General features: G+C 36.7%; 1 protein-coding gene across 2 annotated transcripts in view; it reads right to left on the bottom strand.

Annotated features, from left to right (window-relative positions):
• The window catches only part of Usp25 (ubiquitin specific peptidase 25), a 106906-nt gene that overhangs the window by 10005 nt on the left and 79710 nt on the right, over nt 1-17191 (bottom strand). The window contains exons 18-20 of one of the 2 annotated variants that reach the window (XM_034515113.2): nt 11279-11418; nt 7377-7490; nt 5310-5405 (exon numbers count right to left, since the gene is read on the bottom strand). In XM_034515113.2, the coding sequence (XP_034371004.1) occupies nt 5310-5405; nt 7377-7490; nt 11279-11418 (350 nt within the window). The remainder of the gene's footprint in view (nt 1-5309; nt 5406-7376; nt 7491-11278; nt 11419-17191) is intronic. The other variant, XM_034515112.2, reaches the window with a different exon arrangement.

Below are 17191 nucleotides of genomic sequence, written 5' to 3'. Positions count from 1 at the left end.
ACAGAGACACAAACAATCCCAGTTGCCAATGAAGAATTATTATATAATAAAGATGGGATTTTAAATAAGTATAAAATAAAAGACGGATTAGACAAAATTCTTTGGAAGTGTTAGATATTTTTCCATTTGAAGAAATCATGGTTGAAAGCATGAAGTCATAGGAATAAATTATTTCAGTAGTTTTAGAAGCAGTCATAAAGACTTCTTATATTTATAAAAAAGGTACTTATTAAATTTCATACCACAAAGAAGTATAAAATACAGATTATAAATCACAAAATACAACTAAAAATCTATTGCTGAATTATCATATCTCACTTAACATAAATAAATAAAAATTTTCACCATGTAAAATGAATAAAGACAGGTATGGTAAATACCAGCAGGCAAAATATTTCTGCAAAGATACTGATGCTCAACACAGACCAAATAGAACTGACAATAAGCTAAAAACCAATAAAGTGAAGAAATATGACAGTCATTTAACAGCACTTAAAATTAGCAAGCATTTTGGCTTCATGATTCCTGTCTCCTATACTTGTGTTAAGTATTTAGTGATAGAATAATGTTCATAACTGGAAGTGACTCAGATATCCAGCAACAATACTGTCAATCACATATCACAACCAACAATTTTAATTGAATTGTTTGTGACAGATACTGTCCAATGAGTTTCTCCTAAATAGATTATGTACTTAATTTTACCATGTCTCAATGAAAGTACTGTATCTGATAATTTAACATATTGTGCACAGTTGCAGAATTAAGTGAGAAAGCTTGGATTTAAAACTAGGCACATCATCCCAAGAACCTTACACCAACTTCTTAACCTAGAGCAGGAATGAATTGTAGGAATGCTAAGATTCTGGCCCCATGGGATCCTCAGTGTGTCACAAGTGGCCAGGCCACATCATTTCCAGGTATGGTGTCCTCTAAGAGAATATTTAAGTTCAATTTGTAAAGCCCAGTGAAAAACAAAGGGAAAATAATGTGGTAAATGTATCAACTATAGCTTAGGTAAACTGTTCACCACACTATGGAAAAATAACTACAGAAAGACACAAAGTGAGAAAACAGAAAGAATAACCCTTCTTTAAGTTATTAATATAGTGAATAAGTTTAGGAATAGAAAAAATATACAAATATATGGGTAAGTTTAAGTAAATATACCTATCCCCAGAAGGAGACAGAGAAAACAGCTGTCAGAGAAAACCATTCAGTGTCTATATTTTCATGCATGTATTAGTTGTTTAAATATCACTTTCTTTAAGAAGACTTCTAGATATCAGCTCTGTCTTTATTCTTATGTAATCCCTCCTTATTTCCTTTTTTCTTCATCATATTGATTGCCATATAATAAATGTTCCCTTCCCCACTAGAAATCAAGATTCTTTCTGAAAGAAATCCAATCCAAAACTACACCAACAGTATCTACTGGGTTTAGGACCATGCCTTATGTACCTTTATATCAATCAAGCGCCTTACAATTGAATACCATTGTTTCCACATGGTATATTACAAACTACAAGTACATTCAATGATACAGAATTCTAAACACGTCAATAAGACAGGCACACTGAAAAGACTGAGGAATAAAGTGTTCTATGTATATAAGGAACAGTGTCACACCAACAGGAACACTAGCAACAGAAAGGCATGACTGCAATTTGCCAAGGAGATTACAGGGAGGAGACAGGTGAGTGACTCAGAAGCACCTCAGGAGTTCCACTTCATGGCCTGATCAGTAGTTACATGGGCAGCTGTCTCTTCTGTGAAAATCTATTGGGCTGTAACCCACTTCCACTGTACTTTTAAGTCCTTTTATAAATTAAAGTAAGTTTGCTTCCTATATCAGAGGTTTTAAAAAAAAGTACAGCAGTGGTAATACATACTAAGGTGTAAAAGGAAGTGACCACATGCTATCAACTTGGAATAATTACTGTGAGGCAATGATACCGTAACAAGAACATTATTTCATAATACAGAAGCTCACTTATCTCACAAACCCTTAAGGATGATACTGTAAGAGCTACAGACAACAGTTTCAATTTATATGTGTGTGTGTGTATGTATGTGTGTGTGTGTGTGTGTGTGTGTGTGTGTGTAAAACAGAATGCTTTATGTTTTTCAAAGAAAATGAAAAGCTACACTTAAATAATAAGTACCATGTGCTCTTTGCCTCCAGCATGTACAAATACTTAATAACAACCAGTTCTTTACAACTGGCTTGTGATTTTCATTTCTTTTTGTTTGTTTCTTTGTTTTTTTGTTGTTGTTGTTTTTGGTTTTTTTTTGTTTGTTTGTTTTGTTTTGTTTTGTTTTGTTTTGTTTTTTTGAGACAGGGTTTCTCTGTATAGTCCTGGCTGTCCTGAAACTCACTCTGTAGACCAGGCTGGCCTCGAACTCAGAAATCCGCCTGCCTCTGCCTTCCAAGTGCTGGGATTAAAGGCGTGCGCCACCACCGCCCGGCTGTCTTTTTGACTTTTATCTTTCTTTTTTATTTTATTTTTTCTCATTGGAGTAATTTTAATTTGCCTTTTGGGGGAATCTCTTTAAATAATTCACTTAAAGATTTTATACTTAAAATGGAAACCAGTCTTATCAAAAGAAGACAACTTGAGAAAGGAATTGGTAGAGTGCTTTAGCCCCCTCTGCCTGCCTACTAACTCTTTCATACTACATACAGTAGACTCCTTTGTGGGAAGGCCTCTGTGTGATTCTTTCTAAGTCAAGGTTAAACCACACCAGTTCACTTACTCAAGCCTAACCTGCATTTTTTACTTCTATTTCTTGTAAGATGACATTCCCACAGAATAATTTCCTATGGTAATTCATAAGGTAATCACTGCCAAAAAATATATCACCTAAAAACTGTGTGTGGTGAGATGTCTCACCAGATAAAGACATGTGTTGCAGGCCTGGCATCCTCAATCCCATCCACAGAGCCCACATAAAGGTAGAAAGAGAGAACAGACTCCATCAAGGTGACTTCTGACCTCTACATGTGAGTCATAGTGTGTGCATCCCTGCCAAGCACAGACATTCTAACAGTAAATAACATAAGAATTGGTCTAATAATTGCTCATTAATGAGTATAGTTGAAAGTACTTAATTTCTCACAATCAAAAAGCTCTGTAAAGTCAATTTGGGGTTTTCCTGATAATGTTAAGACACAGAGAAAAACAGCATTTCTGTCAAGTTAGTACATATTCAGCACTGAAAAGAGTAAAACGTACTGTATATAATTCAAGGACACAGTTAAGCAGGAGAAGCCATCATATGCAATACTAAGTTTTCACTCTGGCCTGTACCAGCTCATCCTTACAAGTGACCTGTGCACACAGAGCTGAGGAAAAGTCCCAGGGGACTCAGGAGAGGTGGAATTACGAGAAAGAGACACCAGGAGGAATTTTCAGTGAAATAAAGATCACAGGCTCACATGTTAATAACCACAAGTGAGTCTTCAAACTGTCAATTTTCTTAATGAATCTTGAAAATTCTTCTTCAAACCGCCCATTTTCTTAATGAATCTTGAAAATTCTTACTAATCAGGGATTCATCGATGATTATTAAGCATGGTGTTTACAATATTTTAAAAGGCACATTTATTGTATTTTAAAAGGTAGAGCATATCTAGTAATGTTTCTAACCAATCCCTGCTTGACAAGCTCACTTCTCCTTCTCCTTATAAGCTGTTCCTTTCACTGTCCATCAGCACCTGCTACTTGAGGAGGTGAGGAACAGATGGAATATAGAAAATGCATCCAGTGAACACCTAAGGTAACAACAACAACAGGTTTCAAATCAAAGAGCTGTGCATGGCTAAAGTTAACCTGGGTTTATATTGTTCTGAGAATACAAAATTGTAACAGCAGGCTGGAGAGGACTCCATGGTTAAAAGCACTGGCTGTTCCTCTAGAGGACCTGGGTTCAATCCCAGCATCCACACGGTGGGTCACAGCCATCTGTAACTCCTGTTCCAAAATAATCTGATGTCCTTCTCTGGCCTCCATGGGAACTCAATGAAAACTGTAATGGAAGCAATGCAATGTAACAGAAATGCAGGCAAAACATCTAGTGATAGAAAATAAAAATTAAAAAACATTTAAAATTGGTAAAAAGAAAGTAGGAGAAGACTCAAGCAACTGGTAGAAGGAGGAACTAATGTCAAATACAGAAAACTACACCAAGAAAGAAAAAAAATTAAGTGCATATGGGAAGGGGGCAAGTAGAGAGAAATGAAAGGCTGAATGGAGGGAAGGAAATAATACCATCTAGAGCTTCAGCCACCCATAAAGAACATAGTAACACATGCAGGATCTCCTCGAATCTCCTTTCTCTACTTTTTCTGGTGGCCTTGTCATCTTTCTGTTTTTTTTATAGAAGAGATTTTTTTGTTTTAATTTTTGCATTAGATCTTAAAAGGCTGGTCCTTTAACCATATTGAAAGGTGCAACTTAACACTTCAAGTTGGATATTCAAGAAGTCCAGGGAATATCAGTAAAATTGATGAATTCTAACAAATTCATAAGGACTTATTAAGAAGGCAAGTTAGTACACTGCTTCTGTTCTATACACTGTTTGGAGGGTCTGGCTTCTGGGGAGTAGGTGATGACAATGTATAGAAAATGAAGAGAAAGTTTTAGAGTACTGGTGTACAAGTGTATGCATGTGTACATGCACACATGAGGTCTTTTGGTAAATCTCAAAAAGAAATGCCTCGTAAATGGTGCTTTCATCTTTCAAATAAAAAGGACACACAATAAGTCTCTGGAGAGTGCACACACTTAAAAGGGAATGTGTGAGATGGTGAAAAGAATCAACTGGATGGTCTCCCATTTCTAGAGTTGAGGAGAATATTCAAAACTCAGAATAGATGAAAAACAAGGAAAATAAGGCAAAACATAAGAACCAAATAAATAATTTTCAGTATCAGAGAATTGGTTTAGTATTAATAGAAAAATTAAAGGGAGCATATTGCAATACTGACCTGCAGTCTGACCTCTGTGAAAAAAATAAACCAGGACCAGAGGCAATTCTACAGTTCCTGTTACTGTTACCCTTAATCCCTTGATTACATTACTGGCAATGAATGAGAGAACCACTACTGCATGCAGTAACTCAGGTGAAATGCTCTGAATTTTTAAAAACTATTTGAATTTAAAAAGAAAATGAATGTTGGATTCTTACACACAAGTAGCTCCCAGAACACCAGACTGCCGTAATTCAGGTAGGAAAGCAGAAATTTATTTAAAGAGATAAGGTGCTGTAAGACATTGCATTTTTAAAAAAGAAAATGTTAATAGTACCTTAAAGAACCCTGCTTCGGGACCACACCTGTCATAAACACTCCTGGATTTACCTATCGCCATGATAATACCTTGCATACTGGGTGTCATCATGATCTGTCACAGAGATGGAAAGCAAGCATTTCCGAATGGTTAACGGGAAAACAAAACCGGCAGAAACAAAAGCAATAAAACCTTTGACAAAACGAAACAAGCTATTTACATGCAACTTAAAAGCCTTTTGTTCTCTACAGCTTAGGAATCACCTGGTACGTTTATAAAAGAGCAAATGTTTTCTGATGTACAAGTGAAAGCACCATTCAATTCAATCATCTGTGCAGAGGCCCAGCTGGCTCACAGGAGGTCCCTGTCTGTACAAAGCACAGCAAGCATTCTCTCTAAAGTGCAGAGTTGTAAGAAGGCACCCTCTTCTGGACAAAGCAGAGAATGAATACTCCAAGAGAACCATTTCAAAAGGGCACCAACACTTAGTAAATAAAGAAATAGCTTGTACATTTGCTCAAGTACTGCTGAGCCTCTGAAAACGTCAGTTGGATCCCACTACTGCTCCCAGGCTAGGGACCTTCGTACAACTGTGTATTTGTAAGCAAACCAAGAGTCTCAAGACACATGCATTGTTAGGCAAGGACGCCAACAGAGTACATGAAAACATACAGGTCTAGACCAGGAGCAGAAACTTTCCCACCAAAGGTAGTATTGAGTGAATAATCACAAGCCTCACACAAATGCCCAAACCAGCTCACACTGGACACAAGCTATTTGGTGCTTCGTAATAAGTGAGCACTTTTATTAAATTGGATCAGTTTGTATAAGAGCAAACATGAAACAATGTAATGTGGTACCACCCATACTATATACACTACTTAAGCCCTATTTTCAAAATAGTTCATTATTGGCTGCTTGTCTTTCATATGTCTTAGAAATACGTACCACGACGCTGTGTCACTGCAGTTGAGTGTAGTCACTCGCGTATTCCCTGAAACTATTACTCATACTTTACTCTGGATCATACATGGAGGGTTGCACGTGTCCACTATTCTTTGTCTGCTTATGAAAATCCTCTGATCAGTCCCTCTCTCTCAAATCTAGTCTTTCAGTAGACATGCTTTCTCAAATTGGCCCAGTGGTAACTATTGTCATTATAACACTTACAAATTAGATGATTAATTTTTTACATAATCATAATTAAAACCCAAGAATAAATTTTGCAAAAATAAAATATATTTGGAAAACATATCTCATACACATTCAGCTCTTATCTGAAGATACAAACACTAAAATGCTGTGGTATCTCTTTGACCATAAATCATCCTAGCCTTCCCATCTTCTACTGCCCATATTCAAAAACTGCTAATCTGTCTGTTCTTTCCCAAACACGGAAAAGAGCCACTTAGAGAATTTCAAGGGGAAAATACATAAAAAAGAATGATAATAATCTGGTGGAGCAAAACATCTCAGTTTCAACTGGACTGAAAAACAAAAGAACTTTTACATGATAAAGAAAAATGTTGTAGGCTGGCAGAACAACTGGGTAGCCAAGACAATCAGAAGAGAAGGAGGAAGATGGGATGCCCATGGAAAAGAAGGCACTTGAGGCCTTCAGTGATGCCGACCAGGCATCCTGTGTGTTGTTACAGCATGAGTCTACAGAAGCGAGACTATCAGTTACCCATCTTGCAGTCATTCTGTAGGGCTTTCAAGTGGTAGGGAATGATGGGCCAAGTATAAAGTAAATTATACAAGTAATTTAGTAGTATGGTAGGAAAATGTCAGTTATTTTTAAAGGCAAAATGGGCATTATATAATTTAGCAAATCTTACTCTATCAGCCTGAGAGCAATCTGGTGTTTAGAAAAAAATCATTCTTTTCATCTATTCTCTAAGCTTACCGCTTTCATCTTATATTTAAGGTTCTGTTAGTAACTGGCAAGGCTTCCCACCATAGGAGGTAAAGCTGTATGTTATGCAGCAACAGACATTAAGCGTGTGGGTACAGGCATGCCTGCGGTGCTTGCACACATTGGCAAAAAGTGAGAGCAAATCGTGCAGATCACCGCAACCAAGGTACCTCGTCATCATACCCTCCCTCTTTTGACTCAATCACAAATTTCCCTACGTGAGGAATCTCCACCTCTACAGCTTGCTGGCTAGAAGGTGGTTCGCTTGTGGTGTTTTCAGGTTTCTGCAGAAGAAAATCATTGGTAAGCAGATTAGAAAAGACAACAATGGAAGCAGGATCTTTCCATGCAGAGGCTGGTAATCTCTTTCTAGACTATATACACGACATATAAAGTGAAACCACTTAAAAGGGAACCTTAGAGGCAGGTTTATTAATCAAATTGCAATACAAAACCGTAGCCTTTTTCTTTGCACTCCAGATACTTCAGGTAGCTTTTCGCCAAGCATTTTATACTTAAAGTGTTTGAAAATGATAAAGACCAGAGTGGCATTGAATGGTAGTATTTGAGGCAAACAAACAATCCTAGTTACTCCAGAAAACCTGTGTCGCAATTCTATGAAGAGAAGATTATGGCCTCCTCTAATCCCAGTAGTTTGCAAAGGTGAGGCTTTCACACAGTCTTGTTTAACCAACAGGCTTAGGACTTGAACGCCCTCCATTTCTCAGTCAGCAGATGGCAAAAACCCAGGGAGTATCTGGGCAGCTTGCTTCAGTCATTGCAATGTGTACCAGAACTTTCTTCATCAAAAATAGACATGAGTTCAAATACGAAATATGAATAAAAACATGTTCAAGTTTTATTCCTATTTGAAATGTAAGTAAATTTTAAGGTTGTATACATCTTCCATTCTAGAAATACATATTCAAATAGACTTTAACAATGAAAACACAAGTGTTATTTTCTAACACATTTCAGGTGCTCTACTTATCTGAATTTTCATCATCTGCAAAGGAAACACCCACTCTGCACTCCTGTTGTGATCATGAGTTAGTATTTAAGTATCTTGTGTTTAACAGCTGTTAAAAAATGGTAGGTATTGCCAAATCATTAAATAATTTATACTGCAGTTATTTGAAACCAATCTTACTATCACACACATTTTATGGAGATGAATTTGTTGTAATTGTGAATACTTCTAGCATTTGAGACATTGGGCAAGGTCTCCATTAACAAAAGTGAAATGTAAGCTAGTAAATTACAATTCATGTTGGGGCTTTAGTAATGACTTACTAGCACCCAATCTATTATTTTAAAGACAGAAAAGGGGGCCTGGAGACATGGCTCTCTGATAAAGAGCACATCTTGCTCTTGCAGAGAAACTGAGTTCAATTTCCAGCACCCACACCAGCATCTCACACTAACTTCTAACTCCAACTCAAAGGAGCCAACGTCCTTTTCTGGATTCTGTAGGCACTTGCACTCACATGTGCACAAACCTGTGTGCAAAGATTAACATACATATAATTAAAAGTGAAATGAAAGAAAAACCTTCAAGAAAATAGTTTCAGGAACCCTGTAAAAAGAACTGTCTAGGGGTAGGAGAACTTGAGGTAGCAACAATAGGCCCTTTTTGCTACTGTTAAGTTGCAAAAGCATAATGTTGGTTCTTATAATCCTGGAAGGAAAGAGGTTCTATCAGCACAACAGAACTCAAACTCTTTCAGAATATTTTTCATATAAACTAGTTGAAGGTATACTAAAGTAAATGCTTATTTTTAATCGTTTATTATTTCAAATATAGTGAACAAATTAACAAAAACTAAACAAAGGCTACAAAATTAGGAAGGTCTCAGTTAGCATGATAGAAAAAAAATTAAAATAGCCTGAAATTCACTGGCTGTGTGATTTTGTAAAAATGTTCTCAGAGAAGGGATTGAGAATATGAGTCACAGGACTATAGAACTTATCTCTGACTAGAAATTCAATCCAGAGTAAACTGTTTGTTTCAGTAAAACTGAAGTGACTGTAGAGTTAATGAGTATGTATTTTGTTTTATTTAGACATCAGATGTCACTTTCATGTCAGTGGGGCACTTCTATGGCACCGTTTAATAACTAAATACAGGGATTTCTATTCTAAGGAAACATGTGAAATGGGTAGGCTGAGTTGACTGCCTGTCCACTGCCAGCCACTGAAGCAGGCACAATGTTTCCTTCTTGCCGTCTGCTTTCAATACTCTCAAATATCCTAAAATGTTCCGTTAGAAATTAAGGCCACTCTCTAGGAAAGCAAGCTGCCTGAACATTTGAAGACTGCTGATGTCTTCTGTGATTGTAAGTTTTACAGGAGTCATGCCTACTCTACAGCTGGAATCTGTGTATCTGTGAGATACCCAGGGCTGAGGGGAAGGAACCCACACACCAACACCTGCTATCAAAACAAAACAAAACCACACAAAATCCTCAGCATTAACCTGAGTCACTTCAATTTTGCAAAACAAAGAAGAAAACTGAAACGCAAGTAAAAAGTTTCATCAAGATTGCATGTCTACTAAGAAATGAAATCCATACACAAAATCACAGAAATGGTATCTGAAGCCTCTCACTGTACTTTCTGACATACACTAAGTATAACTGGAAAAAGGTAACAGGAAGTGGTTTTCAGAGTCCTAAGCAATGGTCCTGAGACCAAAAGCCACAAACCAGCGGGTAGAAGCGCACAACTCTTCCACATGTCCAGACTTCACAGGCAACAGATGTGTTATTTCAGGAGACAAGGAATGTGGAAAAGAGCCTTCCTATCATAGCCTCTTCTCTCTTTTACCTAAGCTAATTTATAAGATGATACCCATACCAATGAATCTGGGTCATGCAAATTTATGGGACGGCTGTGTAAGTTAAAATATAAATAATTAGCTGAACTAAGATGAAACAATTTTATATTATAAATTATGATTTTGGTTTTCTGAGCCCAGCTAAAAGCATGATATATCTTAGGCTTTAATGACTCAAGATGCCAATTTATGAAGACTCACAGTTAAAATTTTATATTGGTAAAAGTACTCTCCCCATGCCAATTGTCTGTCCTTGTTTCCCAGACTTTTCTGTTCCCAAGGCCCCAAGAGCAGAGTTTTCAGACTCATGAAGCAAAGTATCTACCATGAAAAGTTTTAGAATTAGCAGATGTTCTTAAATTTATTTATAGAATCTAAGACATTTGTCGAATTTATAGCCATAAAATATATTTAAATTAATTCTCACATCAAGAAGACTGTAATAATATTTTTTCAAGGTAGAAGTAAAAGAATTTCTGCTTATTATTTAGTTCATTACAATATAACTTGTAGAATGCCTTGTTTACTAGAAAATTTGATTAATGGGTGTTTTAAGGTAGCAAGCTATTTCTGAGAACAAAGTCACTTGCAAAGTGTAACTTTTGTCATGTACATTTCTAAACTATCCAGTTATCTTCACTTCTCAAGGAAGAGAATCTTCACATCCTAAAGGAACTCCAGTAGGCCTGTGTGGGGCTGTTTATATTAACTACTAAGATGAGGGTGGGAAGTTGCAGTACTAAATTCTTACATGCTCATTGACTCAACCCTACATCCCTGGTCCATTTGCTCTCGTAAAACAAACTGTAAAGTTACACTTACAGTAAAATGATAATGACGGTTTCCATCCAGGACACACACCAACTGCACATCATATTTATTTTCTAGTAATATTCTCACTTATTGTTAAATATTTTACATGGAACATTGACAACTGTTTATTAATTTCTCAGTTACTCCAGTATTGACATATCACGGACCAAGGGAAAAATAGAGTTGAACTTTACATGGCTCTTTTAATTCCAAGTGAAACAATTAGCCTGTAGTCTGGGTCTTTTTAGTCCTCTGACAGGAAACTTAAGAGAGGATTTTATTTAAAATCATTTGCTGAGGAAGTGATAGCCCACACTCCCAGATCATGCAAAAGCACAGTGTCCCCTGACTCCCCAGCAGGGTGCTTCTCCATTACATTGTAGGACATGGCTATGGTCTGAGAGCCAGAAGAAAAGTTCTTACCGACTGCAAAACTGTCTCTGGCCCTTTATCTTCATGATCATGTGATGCCTTGGCAATCACTCGGAGGGTTTCTTCTTTCCACTGCTTTGACAAGTCACTTCGTGATGGCTGCTCTAGATAGTCTGGTCCACCTGCTTGTGCTTCAGGAGAAAAGAATCAATTGTGTATCTAACATAAACCACAAGGTACTACACAAAGATGAGGTGCTTATTTCTAATTCTGAAGTTATACCATAACCAAGTTAAGTGCTGTGCTGTAAAAATGCATCCTTCAGTGGACTGCATGTATCCAAGAACTTACCAACAAAAAGTATCCAAAAAAGGAAAAGTAAAACCAAGAGGACTCAACTACTAAAGAACACACACACACTATGTTTTATGTAAGGAAACATCTCTACATGAAAAGTCCCAGTCTCTTTTTGAAAAGTTATCCAGCTTTTGCCTAAAAGGAGAACTGGATTGCCACTGCAGTTTCGGTATAGGGTTTCACAACCAGTACAGGTTGGTTGGTTGGTTGCTTGTTTTTCCATCTAGCAAATCCTAACCCTGAGTGAATCGTACCATCTCCACTTGGATCCCGCCCCTTTGTAAGCTCTCTGAATGAAAATGATACACTGACGTCAATATGAATTTGTGACTTCAAAGACCATTCAGGAAAAAAAATTCAAAGTGTACTTCCAATTCCACCTATCTTTTGAGCTCCACATAACTTTTTTAATACTACTCCGGATATCCAAACAAAGCTTTATGTTACTGGGCTTCAGTCTTTTCCTCCTATGTCATCCTGTGTCCTGTACTCAAAAAGGCCCCCACACGACTACTTCTGCATACACGAAAAGAGAAGCTTGCCCTAGATTTGCATGCTCTTTCCGTATGCTCTACCACTTTCTGGAAACTTGCTTATTCTCTCAAGAATCAGTTATAGAGCATAGTTCCTAGGCCCCACCATCATTTACATGTTGGTTTTAACAAGTCTATAGTGTGTGTTGGGGGTGGGGGTGGGGATACCTTGTGAACACATCGTATCCTTCCTTAACAAAACCCCTTTGTCCCTTCCCAAAATATGACAATGCAGAAGCTGCATAGAGGCAAATGACTCTTCCTCAAAGAGAAAATCACTAACAGAGGAGAACACCAATTCTACAGTCACACAGACTTGCTTTTAAAGACAACTTTACCTCAATTAAAGCTTAATGATTACTTTATTTAAAGCTTATATCCCCCTACCCCCTGTAAAAAATCTCATGAGCACGCATGCTCTTTCCCTTTCGCATTCCTAATTCTCCAAGGCCCAGCACAAATAGGAATATATTTGATACAACAAAGGAATTAGTAATTCTGTTAAAGAATGAATATGAGAAACGACATGGTAAATTCTTTAAACTGCTACTGGAAATAGTGAGTCACTGAATAACTACACCATGAAACAAAACAGAGCTACAGGCAGCCCCCACTTAACATTTTACCTTTATCATTAAAATGTTTTCCATTCAAAATGCAGTACTATAATTTCAATATACATGAATAGACATTCATTTCACCAACAAATTTTAATTAAACTTCTGTGTGCCAGGTACAAGGCTAGGTACTAGGTCTCCAAGAGTAGCAAAATAAACAGTAATGTTGTCTCTTAAAATAAATTGTAGACAAAGTCACTAATTAAAATGAAAGGATTTGTAAAAATTGTAACAAAGGATAGTTTGGATGAGACCCTCCATAAATTCATAGGTTTGAATGTTTGATCACACACAGCACAGAAAACAGCAAAGTTACTAACAGAAGACGGTGGTGGGCAAAGTGCTAACAATCTTAAATGCTATAAATGTTTTGAGTTGACCAAGAGGTTGAAAAGGTTCTAACAAAATAGCAACATTGTAAGTTTGTCAGGTAAAAATTAGGGGCTATGCAAAGCATGGTAGGTATGCAAAAAAGTTACTCAGTTCTACCTCTAGCACATACAGAAATTATACTGTTGCCTTTTGAATAATGGATTAAAGAAAGTGGAACTGAGGTCAAGTACTGTAAGTTACTTGAGCAATACTAAATGAGATGATTACACTCTCAGTCACAGGCAGCATCAAACGCACGCACAAGCGATGAGATACAAAGAGTATTTTGTAATTTCCACATTAGGAATCAAAACTTGAACACAAAGGTAATTTTAAGTTTCTTCAGGGACAATTGTGGAGATGGGGGTGATTTTTACTATAAGAAAAACCAGAAGTGAAGACTGCTTCAAGTATGTGTATTAAGGAAAGAGAGAAGTTAAAAGAAGTTAATTCCCTACATGGATAATTGTTTCCTGCTTGGCACTGATATGTTCAATGTCCCTACTGAGGAGAGGGTGTAGGCAGTGGAGGATACTAGAGACGCATTTCTTTCAGGATGGCTTCCTACAAGAACCTTAAGCTTTATGCTTAAGGCTTAGGAAAGTATTTTCCTATGTTTGCACAGTTTCTTTTCACTATGTGGCAATAATAATGGCTGACAGAATAATAAGCTTAACATAATATGAGCAAAGAAAATAATCTGGTCAGACATTGGTCTAACTATCAGTCCAAGACTTAGGAATAGTAAGTTGCCTAAGAGTGAGAATAACTTTTAGATTAACACAGTCAAATCCACTATTCTTCATGAGGGCCAAGATGTTTTTCTACATAGAAATGTGATTCCAAAATCTTTATGGGTAACATTAAAATGATTTTGACTAAGCATCCCCAGAACTACTTTCTCTAGCTATAAAAAAATTACCTTATGTAAATATTTATATATTCCAACTATTTTAATTTCTTATAAATTAAGATGAATCTACAGCCCATTTTTAAAATATATTAAATGTAGTGATATTCATAACTTTCTATGAATGAACTATGGACTCAATGTACACACTTGGGATGGTAATGACTATTAAAGATTTTTTAAAGCTATGGCAGATAATTTGTGTCTTGAAAGACTTGTAGGCATGATTGGTCTGGAAATGAGGGGCATTCAGGTAAAAGAAATGGTTTATAGAAACCATTTTAAGGATCAATAAAAGGCTAATAAAAAAATCCTGACATAAATCACATTAATAAGCCAGTCAAAATTAAGTACAACCGAGAAAGGGTAATTAAAAACTTGGTATAGTGAAAATAGATGAAAGTGATCTCGAAAGGATTCATAAAGAGTTTGCGATATTTAAAGGATCTTAAAAGATTCAAAGTCATAAGTCCCTTCAGCAATGTCACTGTTGTGGGAAAGTCCCCTCCAGGTGAGTGCTATGAGGAGTAGGGTTACAGTAGGGGAAGGGGCTAGCTCATCAGTCCCTTATAGTCCTAGAAGAGAAACCAGAGACTCAGTCAATACACAAGGTACTGAGAGACAGAGAGAGAGTCAGAGAGACAGAAAGATAGAGACAGAGAGAAATGTGTTTTCTAATACCCAAAGGTAAGCACTATTAAGATTTTTTTTCCCTTTTGGCATTTTCTACTTCAAGACATAACTAATCTAATAATTTTGTTTTAATAAAAAGAATGGTTTTATACACATTATTAAGAAAGAAACATTTTCAGTGGCCTTTATTTTATTAAGTTGTTAGAATGAAAGTTTCAAGAAATCCACATGTTGCCACACATATGGACAATTTCTGTATCAGGTCACATCATCAGGAGGATGAAAATTTGACTTTATAACATACTGTGCTCCAAAATGATGACAGTAACCACGCAACTACATAAGCCTCACACTACTGCAGGTACTTATAAATAGAAAGAATCTAATGGGCAAAACTAATGCATCCCTCGGGATCTGAATTGGAGGACCAGGAGTGACTGCTTTTGCTTCCTTTATTTCTGGACGTCTTTCTTGATTTCTATCATTGTTTAGTTGTTAGGTTTCCCAACAGCTCATGTGTTGGAGATGTGTTCACGAGATGATGGTGCTTTTGGAAGGTAGTCCAGTAAGTGGTCCACTTATAGCAAGTAGGTTACCTGGACACACCACTAAAGGCTACTGTGAGGAGTCCCTTTACCTGTTCTTCTCTTTCTGATCAGCAGAAAATAAGTAGCGTGTTCTCCCTGTGCACTCTGCACAGCTATGTTCTAGCAAGCCCCAGGCACACAAGGAAGGGAGCCAGGAAATCAAATCTTTTCTCCCTTAAGATGCTTCCTCTTAGATAATTTGTTCCAGTAAATATCCTGTTACAAATGGTTATGAGCCAACATGTGGTTGCTGGGAATTATACTCAGGACCTCTGGAAGAACAGTTAGTGCTCTTAACTGCTGAACAATCTCTCCATTCCCTGGCATACTTTAAAACTTACTTCTCCAAGGTTATAGTTTACCATTTGGCAGCCCTTGGTATTCTGCCCTTTCTCTGGAGGATGGAGTTCAATGCGCATGTATCTATGAATAGTACTAATTAAACACAGTAGGTTATGAAAACCAGAAAACATAGTGTTGGGAGAATGAGGAGTCAAGGAATAGGTTGGATATGATCTACATACATTACATTCATGTAGGAAATTATGAAAGAGTAATTTTTAGTTTGTTAAATAGCGTTCACTACGGATGAACACTAGGAATGACATTATTGAAATTCCCATGAGGAAAATACAATTTAGAAAGGATTCAAAGGCCATCTACTATATAGAGTTCATTAAACTGTTGAGGCAGATATAAAAAGGATAACACCAAGACCCTGCTATATTGGAACAGGACAATACTGGGGACATTTGTTTTCTAACAAGCTTTATTTTGCTTCCACTACTTTGAACCTGTAAGTCTGAGTTTATGGAAATGACCCAAAGAGGGGTATACCCGTTACATTTACATACATTTATGAACCTCTGGGATACATTTCTGACACACTTTTGCATCATTTTCTACCTGTAATTTTGTTTCCTTTTCTGTTTTGTTTTCAAGTGGAGTGTATTGCCCATGTTGTAAGGAATCAAATACTTTTCTGGATAAGAATTACAACAAGTGAAATATTAACTTAGGAATTAGCCATGTTGTAAGGTATGAAATGCTTTTCTGGATAAGAATTAAAACAAGTGAATATGAATTCAGGAACTCTACTTCTCTGCTTTAGAATCCTGGGACAGATAACAACAGCATGTAGCTATGATGCTTAAGAGAGCTTCTCAGAGTTACCTGAAGATGTTTAAAATGCATACTCCAGATCCTTCCTGAAATTCCTTTGAGATTTAAGGAACTTTTAGCCAGGAGTCAAAAGCATAGTATTTGGATTGGCTTGTCTTTGCAGTGGCAGGATTATGGGGGAACTGGAAATGCATGAAGTAACACTTTTTCATTGCTTCTCAATCATATTCCCTTCTGGGGGCAATGAATATTAGTGGAAAAATAACACCACTCAATTTAGAAAACAACAAACAGTAATATGATCAATGTTGTATATCCTAATATCACTAAATAGATATGGGTCTTTAATTGGGTGATTTTTTGAATCTTTATTTAGAAGAGCTCACAAGGAGAAAAGGGAAAATCACCCTGTTGGATTATTCAGACAGCGTTCCTACATTACTCCTCCCAGTCACACACAATCCTAGGGCACACAGAAGAGACTAATGCATCAGGTCTCTTTAAAATTCTGGGAATCACAGAGAACAAATTACTTACATTGAAAACTATAAAGAGAAAAAAGTGGCAAAAGTGTTAAATTTTCTGTACTAAGGATGAGATTAAACAGTTGCCATAAAATATTAGCCTTATTGAGTTATGATATGTGCACTCCTCTTCAGCAAAGAGTAAGCATATGCAGTATTAAAATAATGTCCTCCTAGATTTGCTTAACACCTTAATCCCAACCCTGAGAAGATGAAGATAAGTGATTGATTGCAGTGAGTTCCAGATGAGCCTGGACTAAAGGAAATCCTCTTATCAAAAAAGAAAAGAAAGGAAAAGAAAAGAAAAGA

The sequence above is a fragment of the Arvicanthis niloticus genome, chromosome 12, assembly GCF_011762505.2.
Source record: "Arvicanthis niloticus isolate mArvNil1 chromosome 12, mArvNil1.pat.X, whole genome shotgun sequence".
NCBI classification, from domain to species: domain Eukaryota; kingdom Metazoa; phylum Chordata; class Mammalia; order Rodentia; family Muridae; genus Arvicanthis; species Arvicanthis niloticus.
The sequence above is the reverse complement of the archived record's forward strand: the minus strand, read 5'-3'. Positions and strand labels throughout refer to the sequence as shown.